Here is a 22,415-nt window from a genome sequence, read left to right on the forward strand (position 1 = left end):
GCAGTGACGGCTACAGCCGGGTGGGAATGGGACCCACTGGGCAAGGGTCCCTGTATCGTCACTGCAGAAAATCAAATTCAGTCACACTGGTGGCTGGTGGACACACTACATGAAACAACCCCAAATACAAACAGAGACACGTTTAGAGGTTTTATGTGGAAGGACATAAAGAAGTCCTGCTGAGTCTATTTATGGAGACGTTTCCTGAAGTTCCTACTTTCAGTTAATGTTTTTGTAAACGATTCAGCGGAGTGCTAAGGAATGACCGTGGTGCGTCACCGGGAACGAGGGGGTGTCAGTGGGGGGCACCAGGGCCGCACAACCACTTCTTTCTTCAGGGATGCTGGATGCATTTCCCTTTTGTCAACAAAGGCATTTCTGCTGTAGAAACCACCTCATTTCAGTTTGGTCCATTTTTCCAGCAGACCATGGTTTTTGATAACTATATATATATGTATATATATATATAATTTCTATTTTTTAAGATTTTATTTTAGAGAGAGACCGAGAGAGCGAGTGGGGGGAGGGAGAGAGAGACTCTGAAGCAGATTTTGTCCTGAGCGCGGAGCCTGACATTAAGTGGGGTTCGAGCTCAGACAGCAAGATCATGACCTGGACCGAAACCAAGAGTTGGCCTTTTAATCGACTGAGCCACCCAGGTGCCCTGACGATGTATTTTTAGGAGCTATTTCTGTGTGTGAGAATTTACAGCTTAAAACCCTCTGCTCTTTATTCTCTAGTCTCTCTTATCGTCATTTCCTCCCTCTCGCAATTTTTCTCTAGAAAGGTCCTTTCTTTTGGACTCAATGCCACCTCCTAGTTTACCTGACAGGTAAACTATGTGACAGGTCACATTTCTTTTGGACTCAATGCCACCTCCTAGTTTACCTGACAGGTGAACTATATGACAGGTCACATTTTATAGCCAGTCCTTCTCCTCAGAGCTCAAGAATGGTGGCTCAGAGTGAGGCCTCAGTGCCCAGCAGAGATGGGGCAGACCAATGGGGAAACGGTGGCGAGCACTTCCTCATCACTGGACAGGCCAGTAACTGGATGACCCCTGCTAGCCTGGGGAAATTTTATGTTCAGATTCTAAAGGCACCTCTGCTGACCACTGGTCACTAACAATTAAAAAAACTACAAAGGAATCTGGAAGGAATGTTCCTTGGGAAAGGAGTGATATTAGTGGTTCAGGGTTCTTTCCGTCTGGAAGGCTCCTGGGAGGCTCTAACGAACGCAGTGTTTATTGCCCACAATGGATGGAGCCCAGGATGCCCGTGGGAGCAAGGAGAAACGTGTGGGCATCACGTGCCATGTTCTCCGAGCAACCCCCACTCGGAGCCACATGCTTCAAGGTGGCTAGAAGCTGCTGTCTGCAGAGACCCCGCTCAAAGCTTCCTACTGAGCTTCTCCAGAGGAGGCTTGCAGACAGAAATGTTCTCATCTGTTTTTGGTGTCCCTGTTCTCTCCTGACCAATTACTCAAGCACATGCCCCTTACTGAATGGTGCCGATAATGTCCTATTACTCCAGTATGTCGTATTTCCAATAGCTGTGTCTCAGTCCACTGCAGAATTCTGTAAGCAGGTGTGGGAAGGAATCTATGTCAAGTGTTAGAATGCACAATCTCTCTGTTTCTCAACATTTCTTCACAGTTTCTCTCAGTACTGCTGCCTGAGTTCAACAGGGGATACTGAGTAATCACAGGAAGTTCTAGTTGTAAACAGAAATGCTTTCTCCTTATCTATGAAAAAACACACTGTGCTGTCTTTCTCAATGTTCCACAGAAAGTTTTCTGGTGCACTGACAGTTAAGCTTAAAAACTTAACTGGAGGCTTCTGAACCAAACCCACGATAGAAGTTTCTGCTAGCCTAGAATCCTCAGGGGAGGCCACTTCATTAAGATCTCTCAAATGCACATGTCGAACGGCTCAGTAGAATCATTTAATGAACCCAATTCAAGTAATACTTTGACCTCCAGCCAACTTTACATTGAGGATATTAGATGGGCCATCAAATCTAGAGTCTGTTATGCAGAGACTTCTTTATGAAAGGAAGCATCTCTTCATAAAGCAGTATCACTGATGATATTTTACATAAACCTTGTAATAGCCCCTATGATGGACCAATATCATGGCATAAAACTTGACAAATGGACAACTGTGCAAGGACCTTAGAAAAAAGGTTAAACTCCTTTCCTATCTTGTCCAGCACTTTCTGCCATGCTTTTCCTCCCAAATATGTCTTGGCCAGTCCTCTCAGAGAAAAGGATCAAGGGAATGAACTCCAGGCATGAACTTAGGAAGGATGGGGACTTCATAAAAAGGGGGTTGAGTCAAGCCCAAGCACTGGTGTGTATTTCCTTAGGATCTAGGCAAAGACACATCTTAAGATATTTAATTGATTAATGCTACTCATATTTATGAAGCTAAAATCATCTGTGAAAAATTACATTGATATTAAGAATAATCACAATATGTTAAACATTATGAAGATGTTCGTTCACTGATTCTACAAACTCTTCTCATCAGTGGGAAGGAAGGCAGGACTATGACCCTGACCCAGAGGACTGCAGAGTCGTGGTGGAACAGGCTTGGGGACCGAACACCTCTCTACAGAACACCGCAGCAACCACTGCTCCTGTGAATTTAACACAGAGGGCAAAGCAACTAACTGCCAGGGAATGGGGGAAGGCATGACTCTAGACTCAATGTTCTCCCTTCACTTGGAGGGATGAGCAGAAGGCAAAGCAGCCAAAGGGAGGGCATTCCCAGCGGAAGACGGGGTGTCCAACAGCTTGCCACGATGGAAGGGCAGTGAGGGTGTCAGGCTGTGTAATTGTGTGTGTGTGTGTGTGTGTGTTTGCGCACGTGTACATGCGCACACACACACGCACCATGGCCTGAGGTGAAGCTGGGGTCGGATGGTAAGGGGCCTTGAGTAACAACAGACATCTTGAGATTCCTTCCTGTAGAGGAGAGGAGGGGCCTCAGCAGCTTTAATGGTAAAAAGAGAGTTCTGGAAAAGGGCAGCACGGAGGACCAGATGGGGAAAGGACGTTGAGGATCCTGTTCATGGGGATGTGACGTGGGTCAGGTTAGGGCAGCATGCATGCAGTCAGACGGGCAAGGAGAGATCTGAGAAATCGGAGAAGCAGCTGTGAGGATATGGATACTGAGGAAGAGGACACCTGAAGGACAGCCCTTCCTACACGGGAGACCGGGCAGAGGCCACTCCAACAGGTGAGTCATTTCACTGCTTCGCAATGCATGGGGAGTTTGTAAGGGACCCGGTCAGGCCTTATCGAACTCCTCAATATTCCAGTGATTAGTGATTGATTTTTTAGTGCAGCAATCGAGCCTCCCACTCTGAGGCCTCTCTGTGTGACCCAACCAGGAAGCTGCCGCTAGGACAGAGCCGATGTGAGGAACAAGGTCAAAGAGGACAAACTTGAGTCACTGGGAGCTTCGGGCAGGAAAGTGGTGGATTGTGTGGGGTCAGCGGCCTGACTGGCGGAACCCTTCCTGTGACTCGACGGACTTCATGCCCCACTGAGCCAATACTTCTTCTAGGACTCTATTCCAAAGAAATAATCAGAAAAGACCTAAAGTAAGCATTTTCTGGTGGAGGTTCATCACAGTGTTCTTTACAACAGCAAGAAGTTCGGGGGGAAATCTGTATCTAACAATAAGAGAAATGTTTAAATGACTGAATGGGATGACAGGAGAGAATACTGGGCAGTTATTAAAATGCATCACATATAGTACAAGCTCCACAGTACATAGTACAAGCTCCAACACGTAAAGAGGAAAATTAAAAACTGTCTAGAAAGAAAATGTTGATAGTAACTGTTAGAACTGGTTTTTCTCTTCACTTTTTTTACCGTAATGAATGTCAGTTACTTTTGATAAGGAGGCAGCAATAAAATGGAAATCTCTCTCTCTCTCTCTCTCTCTCTCTCACACACACACACACACACACACACACACACACACACACAAGGGAGCACCTGGCCATGTGCTGTGGTGCTTTCTGAATGCTAGCGGCTCAGCTCTGGAGAATGAGCGGACTGTAAGAAGACTAAACCAGGAAAGAAACACCAAAGATTAAACTCTGAGCTACAGCATAAAATTGTGTTCATGTAATTGCTGACTCAGCAACTGCAGGAGATAATTTCTAAAATATTTATAAAAGGACATAAGAGAGTAATGACTCTGAATGACTTGGAGATGGACCAAGAACTCGGACTATATATTGGGGGGAACTGAAGTTCCTTATTTGATTTTGTTACAAAAATACATCTTTTTCTAAATTCAATGAAGAATTCAAAGTAAATTCAAATTCAAGTAAGAATTCAAAGTACTTAGGCATTCAAAGTAGCCATGTGACGGCAAGGAAGACTGAGCTGCATTCTCTGGGGAGCTCCCCACAGGAGACACTGCGCCATGCCCCACACGGTCGCTTGGAGGGTGAGCCAGATGGGTCCCACGTCCGGGGGCTTCCATGGTCCCAATAAGGCCATTGAGTAGGCTGAAGACATGGATGGAATTTCCAGGTACTGTGACAGGTTTATGTCTATTCCACTTAAACTCTGCTCATCACAGATTATCGCAGAAGCATCTTGCCTTCAAGGTCATTTTCAACTAAGTTCATTTCAACTTGAGATCAGGAAGGTTTAAAAAACCAGGGGAGGGGTGGGGTAGTGCACGTTCACGGCAGCATTATTTACAACAGCCCAGACATGGAAACAACCTAAGTATCCGCTGATGGACGGATGGACAAAGCAGCCATGTTTTATACATAGGGCTGGAATATCATTCAGCCATAAAAACGAAAAAAAAAAAAAAAAATCCTCACCATTTGTGACAACATGGACAGACCTTGAAGGTATTAGGCTAAGTGAAACAGAAAAAGACAAACACTACACTGAAATGTGGCATCTCAACAAGCACACACCAAACTCATAGAAAAAGAGATGAAAATTGTGGTTGCCTGAGGTGGGGGGGGAACTGGAGGAAGGTGGTCGAAAGATACAAACGTCTAGTTACGAGATGAGTAAGTCGCAGGGATGTGAAGGCGACGTGATAACTGCAGCGAACACTGCTGTGGGACAGACAGCAAGGCTGTTAACAGAATACATTCTAAAGAGTGCTCATCACAAGGAGATGGCAGATGTTAACTACCCGATGGCAGTATTCCCGTCACAGTGCATGGAACTCAAACCATCTACCTTAAACTTACTTTTAAAAATATTATTTATTTGAGAGAGAAAGAGACCGTGAGACAGAGAGAGAATGCACGTGTGCACAAGTGCCCGAGCGAGGGCCGGGCGGGAGAGAGGCTGAGGCAGATTCCACACTAACAGGGGCTTCCCAACAGGGGCTTGACCTCACGACCCTGAGATCATGACCTGAGCCGAAACCAAGAGCTGGTGTTTAACTGTCTGTGCCACCCAGGCACCCCTGTATGCCTTAAACGTATACAGTGATGTATGTGGATTATTTCTCAATAAAACTGTGAAAAAAAAACTGGGGGCGGGGAGGGTGGGTAGGGCACAGAAATAGATACCAGTCAAATGTTGGTTGGTAGCACTGCCTCAAAGAATGAGTTTCTCCTTGGAGGTGCCAGAGAATGGAAAGGGGACCAGTGCCTCAAAAAAGACCTCGTAAAAAGGCACTTGGTTGCAGGACTGAGGGACCTCAAGGTCTGCACAAAACTCCGAGCCGATGCTGAAGTTCATGGTGCAGAGCTCAGCGAGGCTCCGAGACCTAAGAACTGAATGACACCAGGCAGCATTCTCACAGCTGACCTTTTTTTTTTTCTCCACAAAAGATTTTATTTATTTATTTGACAGAGAGATCACAAGTAGGCAGAGAGGCAGGCAGAGAGAAAGCAGGCCCAACACGGGGCTCAATCCCTGGACCCCAGGATCATGACCTGAGCCGAAGGCAGAGGCTCAACCCACTGAGCTACCCAGGCACCCCCACAGCTGACCTTCTTAAAGACTGGAGCTCAGAGGAGACAAACTGCAGAGACACCAGAGAAACACCAGAAGGTTCTGACAGAGGAACTGAAGAACTGACTGAAGAACTGAAGAGCACCCGGTGAGCATCCGTGGGGCTAAGGAACTCAGTTCCATTCAGCCTCACAGACACCCTAAGAGGGAGGGCAGTCTATGCTCCTCTTGGGGAGACGCAGGTTTGCAGAGGGGAAGGAAGCTGATGTAACCAAATCAGTATGTGGCGGAGCCCACATAACCCCTTGGCTCCACCTGCCTGCAAGGCTCGAGTTCTCTACGCTAAGCGCGACCCAGTGGCTCCCTTCCTTCCATCCCAGAACACACAGAACCCTCTTCATGTGGTCTCCAATGTGCCAGGGCCTCTCTGGAAAGTACACAACACCCTCAGGAGGGCCAAGCTGGTTCCAATATGCTGCTGTGTGTGGGGGGGCACGTTAGCTACAGGTGTAATACGTCAGGACCGGCAGGTCTGGGATGCGGCCTTCAATCCCTGAGGAGATCCGTTTCAGAGACCGTGACAGAGCAGTGCTTCCCTTCCATTGCTTAGAGGGAGTGTTTTCTATGGTATCTTCACCTCTGATCAGTTTGAACCACCATATCAATACGCTTCATAATGATCAAGTTGTGTTTCTTCAAAGGTGCTTTAAAACAAAGCCACACGTTAAGACTACTGAACTTTCATGTGAAATAAATGGAGGATTCTTGGTTTTTGGAAAGCCCGAACCCTTTCCAGAGTGGCTGCAATGTGGCCCAGATTCGTTCATCAGAGTTTGGTTAATGAGGCTTTACAAAAATATTTCTGCTTTTGACTGAATTTTACCTGAAAGGCAAAGATCTAAACAGAGGCCTGAAACCATGGAGCTCCTTGGGCTGTCTGATGGATTTCGGTGTCCCCTAGCTCTCACACACTTTTTGTGCCAGGTTAAGCCACCGCCTTCCACGGTACAGTTGGGTCAATTTGAGAAAACTGTCAAAAGTTTAAGAAATGACCTGGTCTACAGGGAGACAAGGTGGCCGTTCTATACGATGTGAGGTTCTAAATAATGAAGTCACTGTCATCTTCCGTGGGAAGAAGCAGAGTCTGGAAATACGTATGAAAGTATTTTAAGCACTCTGGCTGAAGATGATGTAGAAATGGAGACTCAGGAACATCCAACTAAAAGTGGTCTTTGTGGTTTATATCCGGATGTAGAGTAGGCTGGACCGCCTGACTGTTCTATTTATCACTCCAGCTGGTTTGTTTACACTGACAATGACATTATTTTTATTCGTTGATACCCAATAACAGGAACTCCCACGTGCTGTACTGGCCACTGTGCTAAGTGAGTTCTAGGAGTCGGTTCTAGTGGATCTCTACAGCCCAGTGGGACAGAGTATTACCCCCGTTCCACAGCAAACCGAGGCAGGGGGGATTACGTGACTTGCCCAAGATGCATGGCTAAAAGGTGGCAAGGCCAGGATGGGAACCAACGTGGGTTGGCTCCACAGTCCCCACATACCTTCTGTCCACCTGTACCCAGCAGGGTAACCTCAGGGAGGGCCACTTCCCGGTGCCACACAAATGAACATGTGATTACTCACGAACTCTAAAAAAAAAAATGGGCCTTAGAGTTCCTGCCCCTTGTATATGTTGGGGCTTAAGGTTTTCATCTTCAAAGGTAATTTACCCTTCAAGGGACTGAAACATACGTCTGGCACAGTCCTATGAAGGAACACAGATAATGAAGTGGTTGTTGAGGACTCACAGTCTTTCTTAGGCAAATCTCTCTTTAACATCTCTCGGAAGAAGAGGATTAGAGGAGAATGTTCCAAGAAAAACATGAGGTATCACACTAATATAATGAGGTTTATTTTTAGGACAAACACATCAGGAGTTCTATATCCAAACAAATGTGATCCCCTTCTTCTGAGCAGTCACTGTAGACGGCTATAAATGTATTCCAACGATACTGCCCTTGCTTCACACGGCTTTGGAATTTTCCTTTTGCAGAGGCGCCCAGAGCCAAATTTTGACACATGCAGTGAAGATAGTTACTATTTTATGGCCACTCCTTGGTTTAGATCAGCTTTGGTATTTGGTTTCCTCAGCTCAGGCCTCTCTCATCCATCAGACCAGGCTTGAATTGACTTTTGACCTCCTTCAGAAACCAAGTCCCGGCTGTAGGATGGATAGGACACCGTGTGTGGGGACACACTCATGTGTGATGGCTCCTTCCATGGGGCTATCTAACTTGGAGCGCACAGACATGTCTTGTAGTCTTTGGATTCAAATATAAGCAACATTATAAGGCACCGTGTAGGACTCGGGTTAAAGTGTGCCATGTCCTTCAGTGGTGGAATCTGGAGAACTTGGGTGTTTTTGTTTTCCCTGATTCTGGTTCATAAAGAGGCCTTGAAATGTTAACTCCTCTCAAGGCGACTTTTCTAATCGTTTAAACTTTGCCCTCTTACTTAAAGAGAAGAAGTATTAAGATGCTGTTAAAGTTGAACTTTGCTGTTACTCTTGAGCTATTTTACTAATTATACCATAAAACTAATTAACAGCTGGGGAAACCACAGACTCCACAGCTGTGGTGGTTTCTTCATCTATGAAGATCCAATTCAGTGTTTCAGAATCACTGATGTGGTGGGGCTCAGGCCTTGCTCTGAATCGGCCAGGGTGAGGGATGCACATCAGACCCTGAAAAGGAGGCAGCTCCAGACGTTCCCCCCTTTCCTCCGCGGAAGGATCTGAAAACGAAGATCCACACGAGCCCATGCTAGAGCTGGACTCTTCGGTGCTGCCCGGAGACAACTGTCCTGTAGAGATGCTTCAGGTTCTCACTCCGACTGTGGTGGTCAGGAGGCCAGAGTCGTGGTGTGGGAGCCACTTCCTGGGAGGAAGGTAGGCAGCTTTCGACACAGCCTCCGTTCTTTCCAAGCTCCCCGGTACTACTTAGAGTCCTGAAAGGTAATCTCCTCTGGAATCCCAGAGGCCAAGAAACTAAATGCAGCTCTTATTCTCAGAGTAAGTCCCACCACAAAATAATCCACCATAGGAGTGGAGCGGGAGGCCTGTCTTTGCTACGCATCGCTGTGACAGCTCGGTCCCCAACACTGGAGACACAGTGAGGCCCGAGGCCAGTGAGGCCTCTGCCTCCAGGGAGAGGCTCCTGGATCGGGAGATCTCACCAGCTCTACAGGACCCCAGGCCCAGGCAGACGTGCTGAAGGTTTTGGAAAACTGTGCAAACTATAGGCCCTGCTAACGTTTCATTTCGATTTGGTTTCCTAACTCTGAAGCACTGACAGTAGCATTAGTGAGAGATCCCTCAGGCAGGTGAGAGAAGGTACGAGGTATACTACGGGTGACAGGGAATTCACAAAAAGGGGGTGAAAAAGGTGACCAAGAATCACCAGTGAAGCAGCGGACTCTGGGAAGTGTAGGGAAAGTGCCTTCAAAAATGTTCGCTTGTAACTTTAACACCGCACTGCAGTGATCTTTCTCTAACTGCCACAAAGGAACAAAATGCTACCATTCTATTTTATCTTCTTTTAACGGGTAAAATACTCAAATCCCTGGCCTGTGATCTCACCCTCATTTCTGTATCCCAAAGTCGGGCACATGCTGGGCACAAACTCTATGTCTGGAGAAGAAATCGAATGTATGTGCCTCTTGTTTGAGAAACCAGCTTTATTTCTGCTTACGTCAACAGGAGACAAACAGAAACAGCAGCGGAGAAGGAGTATGAGCAAATAATTTGCAGGAAACAAGAGGTGCCCAGACTCACAGGCACAGATGAAGACTGATTTTCACCAGGCTGGCCCACTGGGCCTTTCCTGACTGGGGACGAATGGAACAGCAGAACTCGACTGGAGTCTTGCTGAAATCGGAGGGTGCACAAACGATTTCAATAAGGCACACAGCTCTAATATCTGTTGCAAATGATTAAAGCTTTTTGGCTAAAAATGCAAAAAATATTTATTGATTCAATTCGAAACCTGAGTTCCTTATTACTCCTAGCTTCTAATAAACATCTGCTGTTACTTCATTTTTATAAAAAGAGAAAACCTACTGCCATGTGGGCCAACCCCTACCTCTGTATAATGTCTCAAACACTTGGAAAGTGGATCTGAGCACCATTTTAAGACCTTTCTTGCAAGTCCATTTGTGCTTTATTTTACTCTATTTCTTGGGGTGGGAATCTAGGTGTATTTTAATAGCCAAAAGAACCTTTCAGGTTTCTTCAACATACTGGAAAAAATAGGTAATAAAGTCACTAGAAAAAATTATAAACTTTCCTGAGCTCCAGGAACAGAAATCTCACCAAACTTGGTAACCACAGGGACTTCTGGCTGATTTCCGGTGTGCACAAAGAGGACAGAATCTCTCAGCAAGGGGACTTAATCCGTGCATTAGCCATCTGTTATGGGTCAAGTACGCACTTCATGGATGGAGGTTCAGGGGAATACTCCATTTTCAACTTTAACGGAGGTCCCATCTCTTACAAGGCTGACAATCCTTTATGGACATTATACAGGGAAAATACATAATGTAGTCTAAAAGGCGAGCGGGAGCAGTGAAAGATGAAGATGGCCTAGCTAAGGAAAACAGCACGCTTGCTTTAGGACATGAGGGAAGCCATCTATGTGGAATAGTTCAGAATCCTGTCAAGAAAACCCTGAAGTGGAAACCACTGGACTTCTCAGAGAAGGTTCTTATTGTCACGGCCTTCGTGGGGTCAGGAGTGCCCCACCAGGGTCCACCGGCTAATGTTAGTTCTGATTATGTGCCCTCATCAGAAACGTAGCCCTTTTGTAGGGGGCTCTTCCCCGCCCCCATTAGAGTGCAAAATTGGGGTTGGTCTCTTGGACCGAAATAAGAGGTGAAAGGCATGTGCTTGGGGTCTGTGCAAGAGACCTCTTTCTAATAAGACTGTGTGCTGGAGCCCCGGTAAGGGCGATGCCACTCCGAGGCATACTGGGATTTCTGTTTACACAGCTGGGACACGGAGGGGCGAAGAGAAAGCAGCATATGGAGTGAGCAGGACAGGGTGCTTCCCAGGGTGCAGGGTAAGACCTAAACAGACTGAAATCAAACACCGTTTATTTCTGTTGCGACAACTTGAGACCCATTCCAAAGTTAGCACAGAGCATGACAACCAGAGTGTTTGTAGTCTTTTACCCTTTAAACAGCACATCCAGCTCCCTCTCCCTTCCCTTCCGCTTAAATTACTTCAGCGCTATCTGGGACCACCCAGATTGCCATGCTGGGACCTCAGGAACCCAGAGCTCTGCAGAATGTTCAGGAAGCACACCGGGGTTCTTCCTGATGCCAGTGCCCCTGGTAGCAGATGCCACCTGCTCTGTAGGAATCATGGTGGACTGTAAGCTCACGGACTTCCCAAGTGGGACTAGCCTCTCAAAGTAAACAGAAATGAAAAGAGCTCCATGCTCTCTCCCACGGCTATGTCCAGAGGCAAGAAAGGACAGGGAGGCTTGAGGGCGGGGTGCTGCCCCAACCCAGCGGCACTCCAGGCTTGGAAAGCATGCTGCCTCCACCTGGATCACAGTCCGGCCACTCAGCCAGTGCTGGGCTGTTTAAGCCAAGCGTGAGCGGGGCGAGGTGCGCCACGGAAGCGTTGCCTAAAATATTCTTGTCCTTCACTAGGTCATCACTGGGAGGCTCTACCCAGGCCTTCCTCTTGCAGAGAGGTAGGTGCTCCATTTGAAGAGTGATACCAGGACCTATTTGGCACGTTACCCACATCAGATGCACCCCATGCTGGAACAGCGGTCACTGAACGGCGCTGAGTGTTCACAGTGTGTTGACTAAGCACAGTCACATATGGGCATCATGTCACTTCATTTTACTTCACTTCACTTTAGCGAAGCAGAGAACATTACTGTCTCCATCTCAGGGACAGATGGGGAAACTGAGCTAGAGTCATACTGCAGCCCCGAGACATAAAGCTAGCATATGCCAGAGATGGGACCTAAGCCCTTTGGCTCCAAAGTTTAAGCTCTCTTTCCGAAACACAGAAGTATTTAAGAAAACACACTGGAGAGGCGCCTGGGTGGCTCAGTGGGTTAAAGTCTCTGCCTTCGGCTCAGGTCATGATCCCAGGGTCCTGGGATCGAGCCCCATGTCGGGTTCTCTGCTCAGCAGGGAGTCTGCTTCCTCCTCTCTCTTTGCCTGCCTCTCTGCCTACTTGTGATCTCTGTCAAATAAATAAATAAATAAAATCTAAAAAAAAAAAAAAAAAAAAAAAAGAAAGAAAGAAAAAAAAAAGAAAACACACTGGAGAAACAGCTGTGAAAAATGCTGCAACAGAGATGCCAGTCTCGTAACATTACGGCTTAAGAATGTACAACCTTTAATTCTATGGGTTGTATGTCTCAGAGATGCGGGATTAAATATTTGCTATGTTTGACTCCTGGGCTGAGGTAAATATTCATCTGATCAACAGATGTTCCACAGAAATACTATTTATATTTGTAATCGCTAAGAAAAGATACCTAAACAAATTAGCATAATCATACACATACATCTAAACAAAAATGGTGTCTAACAGACTGACTCAACAGAAATCGTAGACACCGCCCTACTAAGGACATTCTTTATTAATCATTTTCTAGTTGAAGGTCACAAGAGAGAGGAAACAGAATCGTACCATCACAACCAACGGAGTGTGCCAAGCCAGCCTGACTCTACCTGAGAACTCTACTTCAAATATTAAGACATATATAATAAATATAAAAAATACCTAACCCCTAAACAGAAGGAGGTATGGTCAGGTACCATCCATAACAGAACTCATTTTCACAGACCCTTGAAGATAGAGATACTTAAAGACACTTAATAGATACTGAGAAACATATAATGAGAGTAATCTTAACTTTGTTCACATCATACGTAGGTATTTTTTAACTTGTATATATAGACTTTCATAACATATCATCTCAGAACTCATGTATAAACACACACACGCAGACACAAACAACAGACTAGCATCCAAAAAGAACTGACCCTTGGCAAAAGTTTTTCTTAAGTCAAAAAGATGCACTGACTCAGAAATTTCCAGCCAACAAATAGGACTTTAAATATCTGACCTCAAATATTTTCTAAAATAACACACGGTTACAGATAAATAAACACTTGCCAAATCCCAAGTTTCAAAACAATATTCTGTGCACTGAGTAATCAGACTTGGCCGACAGCGGAGCCGCTTACTCTGGAACAGTCCTCAATCAGACGGGCTCAGTCAACAGGCACACCTGAGCACCTTCATTTCCAAAGTCAACAGCAGGTATGAACAGCAGCAATATGGGCTTGAGGACCCAGGAAGCTAAGAAAGATCTTTATGGTCAGCGTAATGCTCTTTTTCTTTATAATATTTGTCCCAGGAATGAATAAGCCCCTGGACATAGTGAAGACCCACTGGGATGCAGATGGTGGTGTTCCTCAGAGAAGCTGCTAGAATCTGGTCCTTGCTAGAAGCATCACTAGCACAGTCATCAAAGCAAGGGTGACATGGTCAGGGTCAGCATCCCCACAGGCTCTTACTATGTAAGGACTGTTGGCTGAATTGTTTACTGTCATCTAGGAGTCAAGGAATAAAGACCTCACTGAAATCATTTTTGCTCTAGAAAGATCCTAGGAAGGCATGTAGAATGTAGTGATAAGGCCACGACGCTATCTTGCACGGTGAAGTGTGTCACACGAAGGCATCGCTGTTTATATGGAACCAAATACCCAATTTGCCATCACACATTAGAATTCCCACCAGACCTTTTACCTTCACCTGATTTATGTGTTCAAGTCATCTTCTGATTCTTGACCCCCATTCTTTAAGCGATCATTACAGTAAAAAAGTCTATGAAAATAAAATCTAAATTTGTATTTGCACAGAAAACTGGAATATAAAAAATTAGGGAACCAGAAAGTGTTCCATTAAAATGATTAGGTAATTACTACTTAGTTTCTTTCTAGTACAAGGATGAATTCCCAAATGAGGGGTATTATAAGTAATGAGACAAAGCTGTTCACTTTTCAAAATTAATCACCAATCCTATTAATTATGTCTGTATTACACATTCTATTAAACTGGCACACTAATATGAGGTCTTCACACATCAAAAGAAAAGTATTATCATTGCACATTAGTAACTTGATAATTTAGCTGAAAGGAACACAAATATTCGTAATTATACTACTTTTTGTAGGATCACCACTTTTCAATTCTCTTATGGTAAGAAAAAAGGATACTTCACAAGGTGAAAGAAGCATGCTTTTGTTTAGGGGTTTTATCACTAAAAAAGAAGTCAGATTAAAGACTGGTTTGAGGTTTTCAGAAATCTGTCTTTGAGAGACCTAATTAGGGAGAACATCCGAGGGACCTGCAGCCACGGTGAGGTCAGTCCTGCAGGCTGGGCTGAGGCATGGAAGCTCCCAGCTAACCATCTAGGTTAAGAAGGAGCTGGTTCCAAACTGAGGGAGCCTCAAACAGGGCACAAGGCAAGCACTGGTCCTGTGGGCCTAGGAGAAATAATCAGGTGCTTTAGGACAGGCAAAATGATGGCTTGTCTCTTCGCTAGGTGATCTGTGGATGGTGACTCAGGCTTGGCAGCTGAGACACAGTCAGTCACCGCCTGCAGCATGTGCTGGCAAGGCCCAGGCTTGGAGCCCTTACAGAGGGCCCAGGCTGACAGGAAGCTGATAACAGAACGAGCCAGAAGAGGCCAAGGGAGCTACCTGGAGAGCCAGATAGGGAATCTTCATGTCACAGTCATGGACTGAACGGGATTTCGTATGCTTGGACATGACGGGGAGGAAGGATGAAGGCCAATCTAACAAGGCTACTTGCAAAATACATATGATGCATAGAGAAAGGGCTCAGTGACTCGAAAATAAAACATGTAATAAGTGCTAAGATGAAGGAGTAACAGCATCCAGTATTAGTCATCGGATGTTACGTCTCCCCAATGTTACCCTGAACATAAGCCTTAGATTCACATGGTACAATTATACCTACAACTTTTTGTGTATTTGGTGGTGGTCAGGGAGCAGTACAACCAAAACAATTTCCACTGTACTATTATGAGCTTTAAAAACCAAAATTTACTGAAAATGCTTGCAAACGAACTTAAAGTCAAAGTAAAACATTTGGACCAAATTGGTATTTCTCTCTCCACACTAAAGGTCGTATAGTCTAAATCACGAAGGAAATGGAAAAGGATATAGGAAGGCCAAAAAAGAAAAAAAAAAAACAAAAAAACAAAAAAACAAAAAACAAACCCCAAAACAACAGCAAAATACAAGAAAGACACAGAATACTGACTTGAAGGTTCCTTTTCATCAATTTAAGTGTGTTAAATTGGTTTTGAGAAAGAAGTGATTTACTATTTATCATGGAAACAAACTCATTAGTTGAATAATTTACTGAGTATAAATTTATCAGTTAAGTAGCAAAACATAAGAACTTGCTTATCTAAACAAAATAATCTGCAAATTTTCAAGACGAGAGAGAGTCACTGCCAGAGTTTTTCCTCTGAAGGAAATGTGGCATTCGCAGCCTCCTGGGCCCTGGTTTCTAAGTACTATCTAAGTACCCCTGACTGATTCATAAACTGCACCGAAGTTCTGATGTTTAAATATGGTAGTCCTGGTTGTACAACTCTCCTCTCCACCAATCCCCTGGCCTGAAATAGTGGCCACTCTACACCTTTTATTTGGATCTCAACAAAGGCAGTGACATTTTTTGTATAAATACTGGCCGGTTCTTTGAAAAGCTACGTAGCACTCAGCTGGATGTATGCCTTGATACATTTTTTTGGCCCCACTTATGAATTACAAAGCTTACAGGTATTCTAGCAGAACCCAACATTGTTTGGTCACTAAAAGATAGGGCAGCCGTATGTCCTGATTTGCTTGGGCCACTCCTGGCCTAGAGCTGTTGTCTCATTCTGATTATAGCTTCCATTCCTCTCTCAAAAGCATCACGGCTGGAAGAATGGATCACCGAGACAGTCATTCTATTAAAAGAGAACCCAGCTTTCAAACGCACATTTAAACTCTCTGGCTGTTACACGGAGAAAAATCTAGCTCTGTAAAATTCCTGAGAACAGAAATTGTGTTTTTAGAATCTCTTTCCATCTCCCTATATACCAACGTGCAGAATGAGACTCTGAAGTGGTTCCCCGTCTAGGGGCCAGAGGTCCGACAGTCAAGGAGAAGGAGCTGTCCGGATGAGCTCGAGTAACGGCCAACATATACCTGAGCACATTCATCAGTTCATCTACAGGAACTGCTAACAAAACACCGTGGCCAGAGTTCCCCTTTTCCTCAAGTTATCACCCCAAATATGCGTGATGACTTATATCTAGAAAGCAGGCGACAATCTCCAGCAGTGAATGCACGGTGCCTGCAGTTAGCGTGGCTTGCCTAACTGTCACCTGCTTACTCCGCTTACAGGTTCACTACTGGACTGAGATGCATCATTGTCTTTCTCTTGATTTCACAAGCTTCACTCAAAACAAAAGCAATTAAAGAGAGTAAGAGCCTTGGGAGCAGCGACTGTGCCTTTGAGAGAGTTGCCAGCTGTCTGAGCCCTGCCTTCTGGACTCCAGAGCGGCATCTGGCTTATGTCCCTACAACTAGCTTCAGTACAGACGTCAGGGGCAAACGTACGGACGTCTTCTGTTGATGGGCTAGACCCCACGGGTCACAAGAAGCAGAGGACTCTGTCGTTTTCTCAGGCCTCGTGTTGGGTCTCTAGGCCCTCGACATGGACAACTAAGTGCATGGTTGAAATGGGATCGGGGAGGTGGCAGCAGACACGAGGAGCAACCGGGCCATGAAGTCTGTGTTTCAGAGTTAGTGGATCTCAGGGCAGCAGCAAGCCTCCTGTGCTCAGGGCTCTGTGCACATACAGAAGGACCACTGCAAAGAACAGGGTGAAGAAAGAGAGTTCCATCCTGAAAATCCAAAAAGCAAAGGAGCCCAGCCGGGGAGGACGGCGCGGGAAGGAACACCACAGCATTCCGAGAGAGCCTCTCACTCCTCACAGGCTGTCTCGCGAGCACGCGTCTCGCATCGCTCTCCTCCTCACGCACCCCTTGGGGTCTGTGTCACATGTCACAAACATGAACTGATCTAGTCAAATGGCTTCCAACGTCGATTTAACGGCCACTGGTAGGGACGAAAGGTGTTTTCCATTGGTCTTACCTATGCAGTAGGGACAACACTGGCCTTTTCTCAAGACAGGTCTTTCGCAGGATACTGACGGGCAAGACTCGGAGTAGCAGCTGATGACGCTATCCATGCACACGCAGCTGGTACAAACGTCGGGCTTCCAGGACTCGGCCGCCAGGAAGATATCCCCTTCGTCGTTTTTGCAGTAACTAGGCACGCTCTCGTTATGGGAGGAGGAAGGCTGAGGAGGTTCCTCTGGAAAAATGAACATAAGGTCAGTACGGAAAAGAAGACACTATTGGCCACCAATTGTGTGCAACACAGTGTGTTTCATTCCATCTTACAAAGAGCGCACTCAGTCACGTGGGGCTCTGAGTAACTGCTGTGAAAACAACTTAGACACCAAACAGCAAGTCTGACTGTGCAGGGTCTTCCATTTTAAAAGCCAAACAATAAAGACCACAAAAGACCTGTTACAGAGATTCTGTTACGTAGTTTGTAACAACATTCACTCTAGTCTTGCTTTAACAAAATCCTGGTTTTCTTGGAGGGAGGGGTTGGCGGGTGGGTGGTTGAGGATTCAGATCACGATGGTGTAAGTCAGACAAGACACCCCTCCTCCCTGCTTTTCCAGGTGGTCATGTCACGTGTTTGTGGCTAAATGAGGGGGTTTCTGGGAAAGCTTCTACTTTCTTAATAGCGTTCCGCCCACTCTTCCTGCCTTGAATCTAAGTGTGCTGCCTGTAATTGTAATATCCTGATCATACGTGTAGGGTAAGGACCTTGATATCTCTGACACCGAATCAATGCTATCAACAGCTGCCTCCAAACTTCTTCGAATGTATGGAAAAGAAACTTCTGTTTGTTTAAAAATTGTGGCTGGGTTTTCTCTGACTTGTACCCGTGTGCAGTCCTAACCTCTCGATACCCAAACAGACTTTCGTTGCACCTACTGAAACACCCCTATATGTCCCACCCTGATCTTCAGGCATTCGTGTTAACGGCTGACAGACAACAGGACATCTACTCATAAGGATGTACCCACAGAGAAATCATCTGCAAGTCGTTTGTCTTTGCTGTTTAAAGACTTTGACCAGAGGGCTCCCCGAAACAGTTACAACTTGAAACAGAAAGGAGTATTACCGGGAAACCCAGAGGTCTCTCTGGGTCTTGGCATTCAATGAAATTACATAAAAAGGTATACCCTCGAGCAGAAACCTGACTGGAGTATAACAAAGGAAAACATGATAGTGAGGTTCCTAGGTTAGAAATGTCACCGTGCTGCTAAGAGAAAGTGCTGTCAACCACCTTCACCACCCCAGAGCTTACAAGCAGCCATGATGTTCCCCCTAGCAAACCTCTGCATTTTCTCAAGGGCTACACGGTCAAATGAATGATCATGTGCCCCTCTTAGAACCAGTTTCCTGAAGTTCGCCATTTTCAGCCACACAACAGACATAACTAGGATAGACAGGTGGTCATCCCTGTGATGTGGAAGCTTTAATGTTCACATTCCCCTTCTATCCACCTCCTGAATACATCCGACAGCCACGAAACTGGACTTGACAAGATTCTCTCTGTGAAGCAAGGGAACTGCTTTGTTCTGGGCTCTCTCTGAGGAACAGAGGGCAGTCGGCAAAATGGACTGGGTCCATGCCCTCTTCTCAAAATCACAGAACCCTGTCTCGTACTGCCAGTCCCAAAGTCAGTCCTAAGGGGAAAAGAGACACTGGTCCCACTGCTCCCAGTGCGCTCTGGGTCTTATTTTAGGGACAGTTCCACCGATGACATCTATATGGGTTAAAGATGGGGATGAGACCTTTTCGGGGTCACCCAGGTCCAGGGAGAATTTTGCCACTAGATTCCTCTGGGCTATCTTCGCCCTTGTAGGCAGTGTCCACCCTCCTCATGTCTAAACATTTAGAAGAGGAAGCAGGGACAGTAATGATGGAGCTATGGACAACAGGTGAAATGGATGCGCTAGAGTCTACAGGCCTCTTGGTAAAACCCGGAGAAGGCCCCAGGGGGCACGGGAATGCATGATCAGTGCTAGAGGGGGAGCCGAGACGGAGGTGCAGGAGACACCTAACCCAGTCCTGGCTGAAAAGGTCATCCGGGAATCTTGCCCACGGCCTCTTCCTTCTTTAGGCCTCTCCTCCTATTGTTCTGCCACCCCAGGGACCCAACTACTCATGCTCGATTTGTTTTTATCCGTTCTTTCACGGGTGCTCGTTCTTTCTTCTGATTTCTACTCTACCTCCCTCTCCTACGCTATGCTTCTTTCCACCTCTAAACAATAAAGAAGGAAGGAGATTTAATAAATCTTTAAAAAGAAAGACGTATTATTCTCTTCTCTTCCTGTTCCTACTCTGGTGAAGTGTCACCACCCACAGGGAGGCTCCATCTTTCTCTGGGAACCCATTTCTGTTTCCAGACCTTGCTCTAAACCAGGGCCGAGGGAAGGGGAAGTGGAAGGACAGTGGGAATGGTAACACGGCACCCGAGGGGGACAGTCACCATGAGGGACACAGCTTCTCTAACTGCACGTGTATCTCATTTCTGGACTACTTTAGAATGTAAGTATTCTAAGATTAGAGATGGCCCTTTTCTAGATGTGAAATACACCCTTTACCAAAGCTACTGCTGAAACTTACTGTGAAGAAAATGGTATTTTCATTTTAGGACTTTTAAGAATTGCTGCAACACAACTATGAATGGAAAGTTCAAAAAGATCAATTATGGGGCAGGTGACTTATTTTAAAATAAGAGCATTCCAAGAGCGCTTATTCACAGATCTAAGAGTAACCTCTGGAATACTGACGGATAAAGCAGTAAGTCCTAATGTTTAAGATGAAGGCCGGCACTGATGTATCTCTCAAGTTATACAGAAAGAACAGACGAGCCATCCAGGCTCGTTATTAAAGTCAATGCTAGTGCTCAGGGGTGTTAGCCTCCTTTAGGAAGAGAACAGAAAAACGTTACAAGGGTTTGCAATATGAACAGAAGAGTGATAAAATATCAAGTGATGAAACACAAAGGTTTATGTTTTCCTGAGCAGAACTACTCTAAAGACAGATATTGAGAAGGTAAATGGTTACTAATTTAAATTAAGAAGACCAAAGATTGGGGTGCCTGGGTGGCTCAGTGGGTTCAGCCTCTGCCTTTGGCTCAGGTCACAGATCTCAGGGTCCTGGGATTGAGCCCCGCATCGGGCTCTGTGCTCAGTGGGAAGCCTGCTTCCTCCTCTCTCTCTGCCTCCCTCTCTGCCTACTTGTGATCTCTGTCTGTCAAATAAATAAACAAAATCTTAAAAAAAAAAAAAAAAGAACAGAGATTAAGTAACAACAAAATAAAACTAGTTATGTTGTCAATTCAGTGATTTTACATATACCAAGTACCTTCTGGAAAAAAGAATATATTCTAGTATTAATTACAAATGCCACTTTAGTTATAAAACCAGGAACTTAGGCTTAAAATCCTGACACAATTTTGTTATATCTGTCTCATGACCATATATTTACCAGTCAGGACCAGATTACTTGAGTAGTAAAAGAAAACAATACTCTAGGTGCATGTGTAGTACCGGTCAAATTAATACTTTTGATCTTAATTTATCAATCACCCCAGCTTTGAGGGGGTGAACATGATGCATATTTTAGCAATTTCCTGTTTAACATTCTCAAAAGTATCTTTGCCACCCTTATACATGCAAAGAATTTTATTTTATTTTATTTTTTAAAAATATTTTATTTATTTGACAGAGAGTTAGAGAGAGAGCACAAGTAAGCAGAGCGTCAGGGAGAGGGGGAGGGAGAAGCAGGCTCTCTGCTGAGCAGGGAGCCTGAGGTGGGGCTCGATCCCAGGACCCTGGAATCATGACCCAAGCTGAAGGCAGCTGCTTAACCAACTGAGCCACCTGGGCGCCCCAAGAATTTTATTTACATGACTTATCAATAACTGCTCTTCACATCTGTGAAAGACAAAGACAACTTTTCACCTTTGCAAAATCATAGGGAATGATTTGGTGCAGCAGGGCTGTCTCTTGAGATGCAGAGTTAAGAAAAAGGAATGGCAGAAAAAGAAACCATCTTCCTTTCCCTCAAAGGCACGGCAGATGCAAGGCACATTCATTACATACATCTGTGGCTGACGGAAGGGAACGAATTTGGGAAGTTGGCTGCCAGAGGTTCCTGCCCGGGTTACCCGCCACTGGGGTTGGTGCGCCGCCGCCCTGTGCGGCTCCACGGGGTGCGTGAGACCCGCCCGATGACGGCGCCTGCGCCACAGCCTCCCCCACCCCAGGGCGTCGCAGGGCGCGGCGCAGTCACCTGTACACTGCGGGCAGCAGGAGTCCTGGGTGCGTGCGGGGTTCTGGCAGAGCAGCGGCGGGCACACCTCGGTCTCGCACAGCACCCTCCCACTGTGGCAGGTGCACTGTGTGCACGAGTCGATGTTCCACGTCTCTCCTTCCACAAAGTACTCTCCTCCAGGGGCGTGGCAAATGGAGGGGGTGCTGAGCTCTGGCTTTTGCACCACAAAGTCATCTGGGAAATGACAGAAAATGAAAACACAGGAAATTATTCAATTGCAGTCTCACCAGCTCTCGAAGAACCTGGCGTTGTCTGCTCGAAGGGACAGAGAAGAAGTGGCCGTAGAGGGGCTCCCTCTGCTCTTATCGAGGAAACAGTCTATGCACAGAACAGAAGGTGACAGCAGAAGAGCTGGTTTCAAGAAGGGAGGTTCAAGTGGTTCCAGTCTGTCAACAATAATGACAGAATTCAATAAGGGAATTCAATTACCTGGAGAGGACACTTCCTGTCGTGAAGAGAACAGGGCCTCTTAGGGCAGCTCTGACTGTGTGGAAGTGTCTAGAATAGCAATCTCTCACTTACTGAATGCTTACTGTGGTCCAATTTCCATGCTAAGTGCCCTATTTATTTATTCCTTACACCGACCTTGTAAGGTAGTGCTAGGCTCCTGTTTTACATATGAACAACAGAGGTCTCAGTATTAAGGCCAGACAAGGAATCTGAACCCAAGACTGTTCTTTTGGATCACGGCTATGCCTCCAGATTAAACACGACTTCCAACTGATCTGTGTGCCCCATCCTCTTCTTTAGCTCTGAGATCCTGAGGACAGTGATACTTGGAAATCCATCCTGCTGTTGAGTGGGCCGCACCCCAACTGAGACCAGCCACCAGCAAACTGAACAGGAATGCTCTTT

The 22,415-nt window shown here is 45.8% G+C and overlaps 1 protein-coding gene across 7 annotated transcripts in view; it reads right to left on the reverse strand.

Moving 5' to 3' along the window:
- Positions 1-22,415, reverse strand: part of CRIM1 (cysteine rich transmembrane BMP regulator 1) — a 189,646-nt gene that overhangs the window by 13,441 nt on the left and 153,790 nt on the right. For all 7 annotated transcript variants that reach the window (XM_082745320.1, XM_082745319.1, XM_082745317.1 and 4 more), the window contains 2 exons: positions 21,519-21,734; positions 17,224-17,445 (listed from right to left, as the gene is read on the reverse strand). In XM_082745320.1, coding sequence (XP_082601446.1) covers positions 17,224-17,445; positions 21,519-21,734 — 438 coding nt within the window. The remainder of the gene's footprint in view (positions 1-17,223; positions 17,446-21,518; positions 21,735-22,415) is intronic.

Source organism: Mustela nivalis, assembly GCF_964662115.1.
Source record: "Mustela nivalis genome assembly, chromosome: 8".
In the NCBI taxonomy this organism is placed as follows: domain Eukaryota; kingdom Metazoa; phylum Chordata; class Mammalia; order Carnivora; family Mustelidae; genus Mustela; species Mustela nivalis.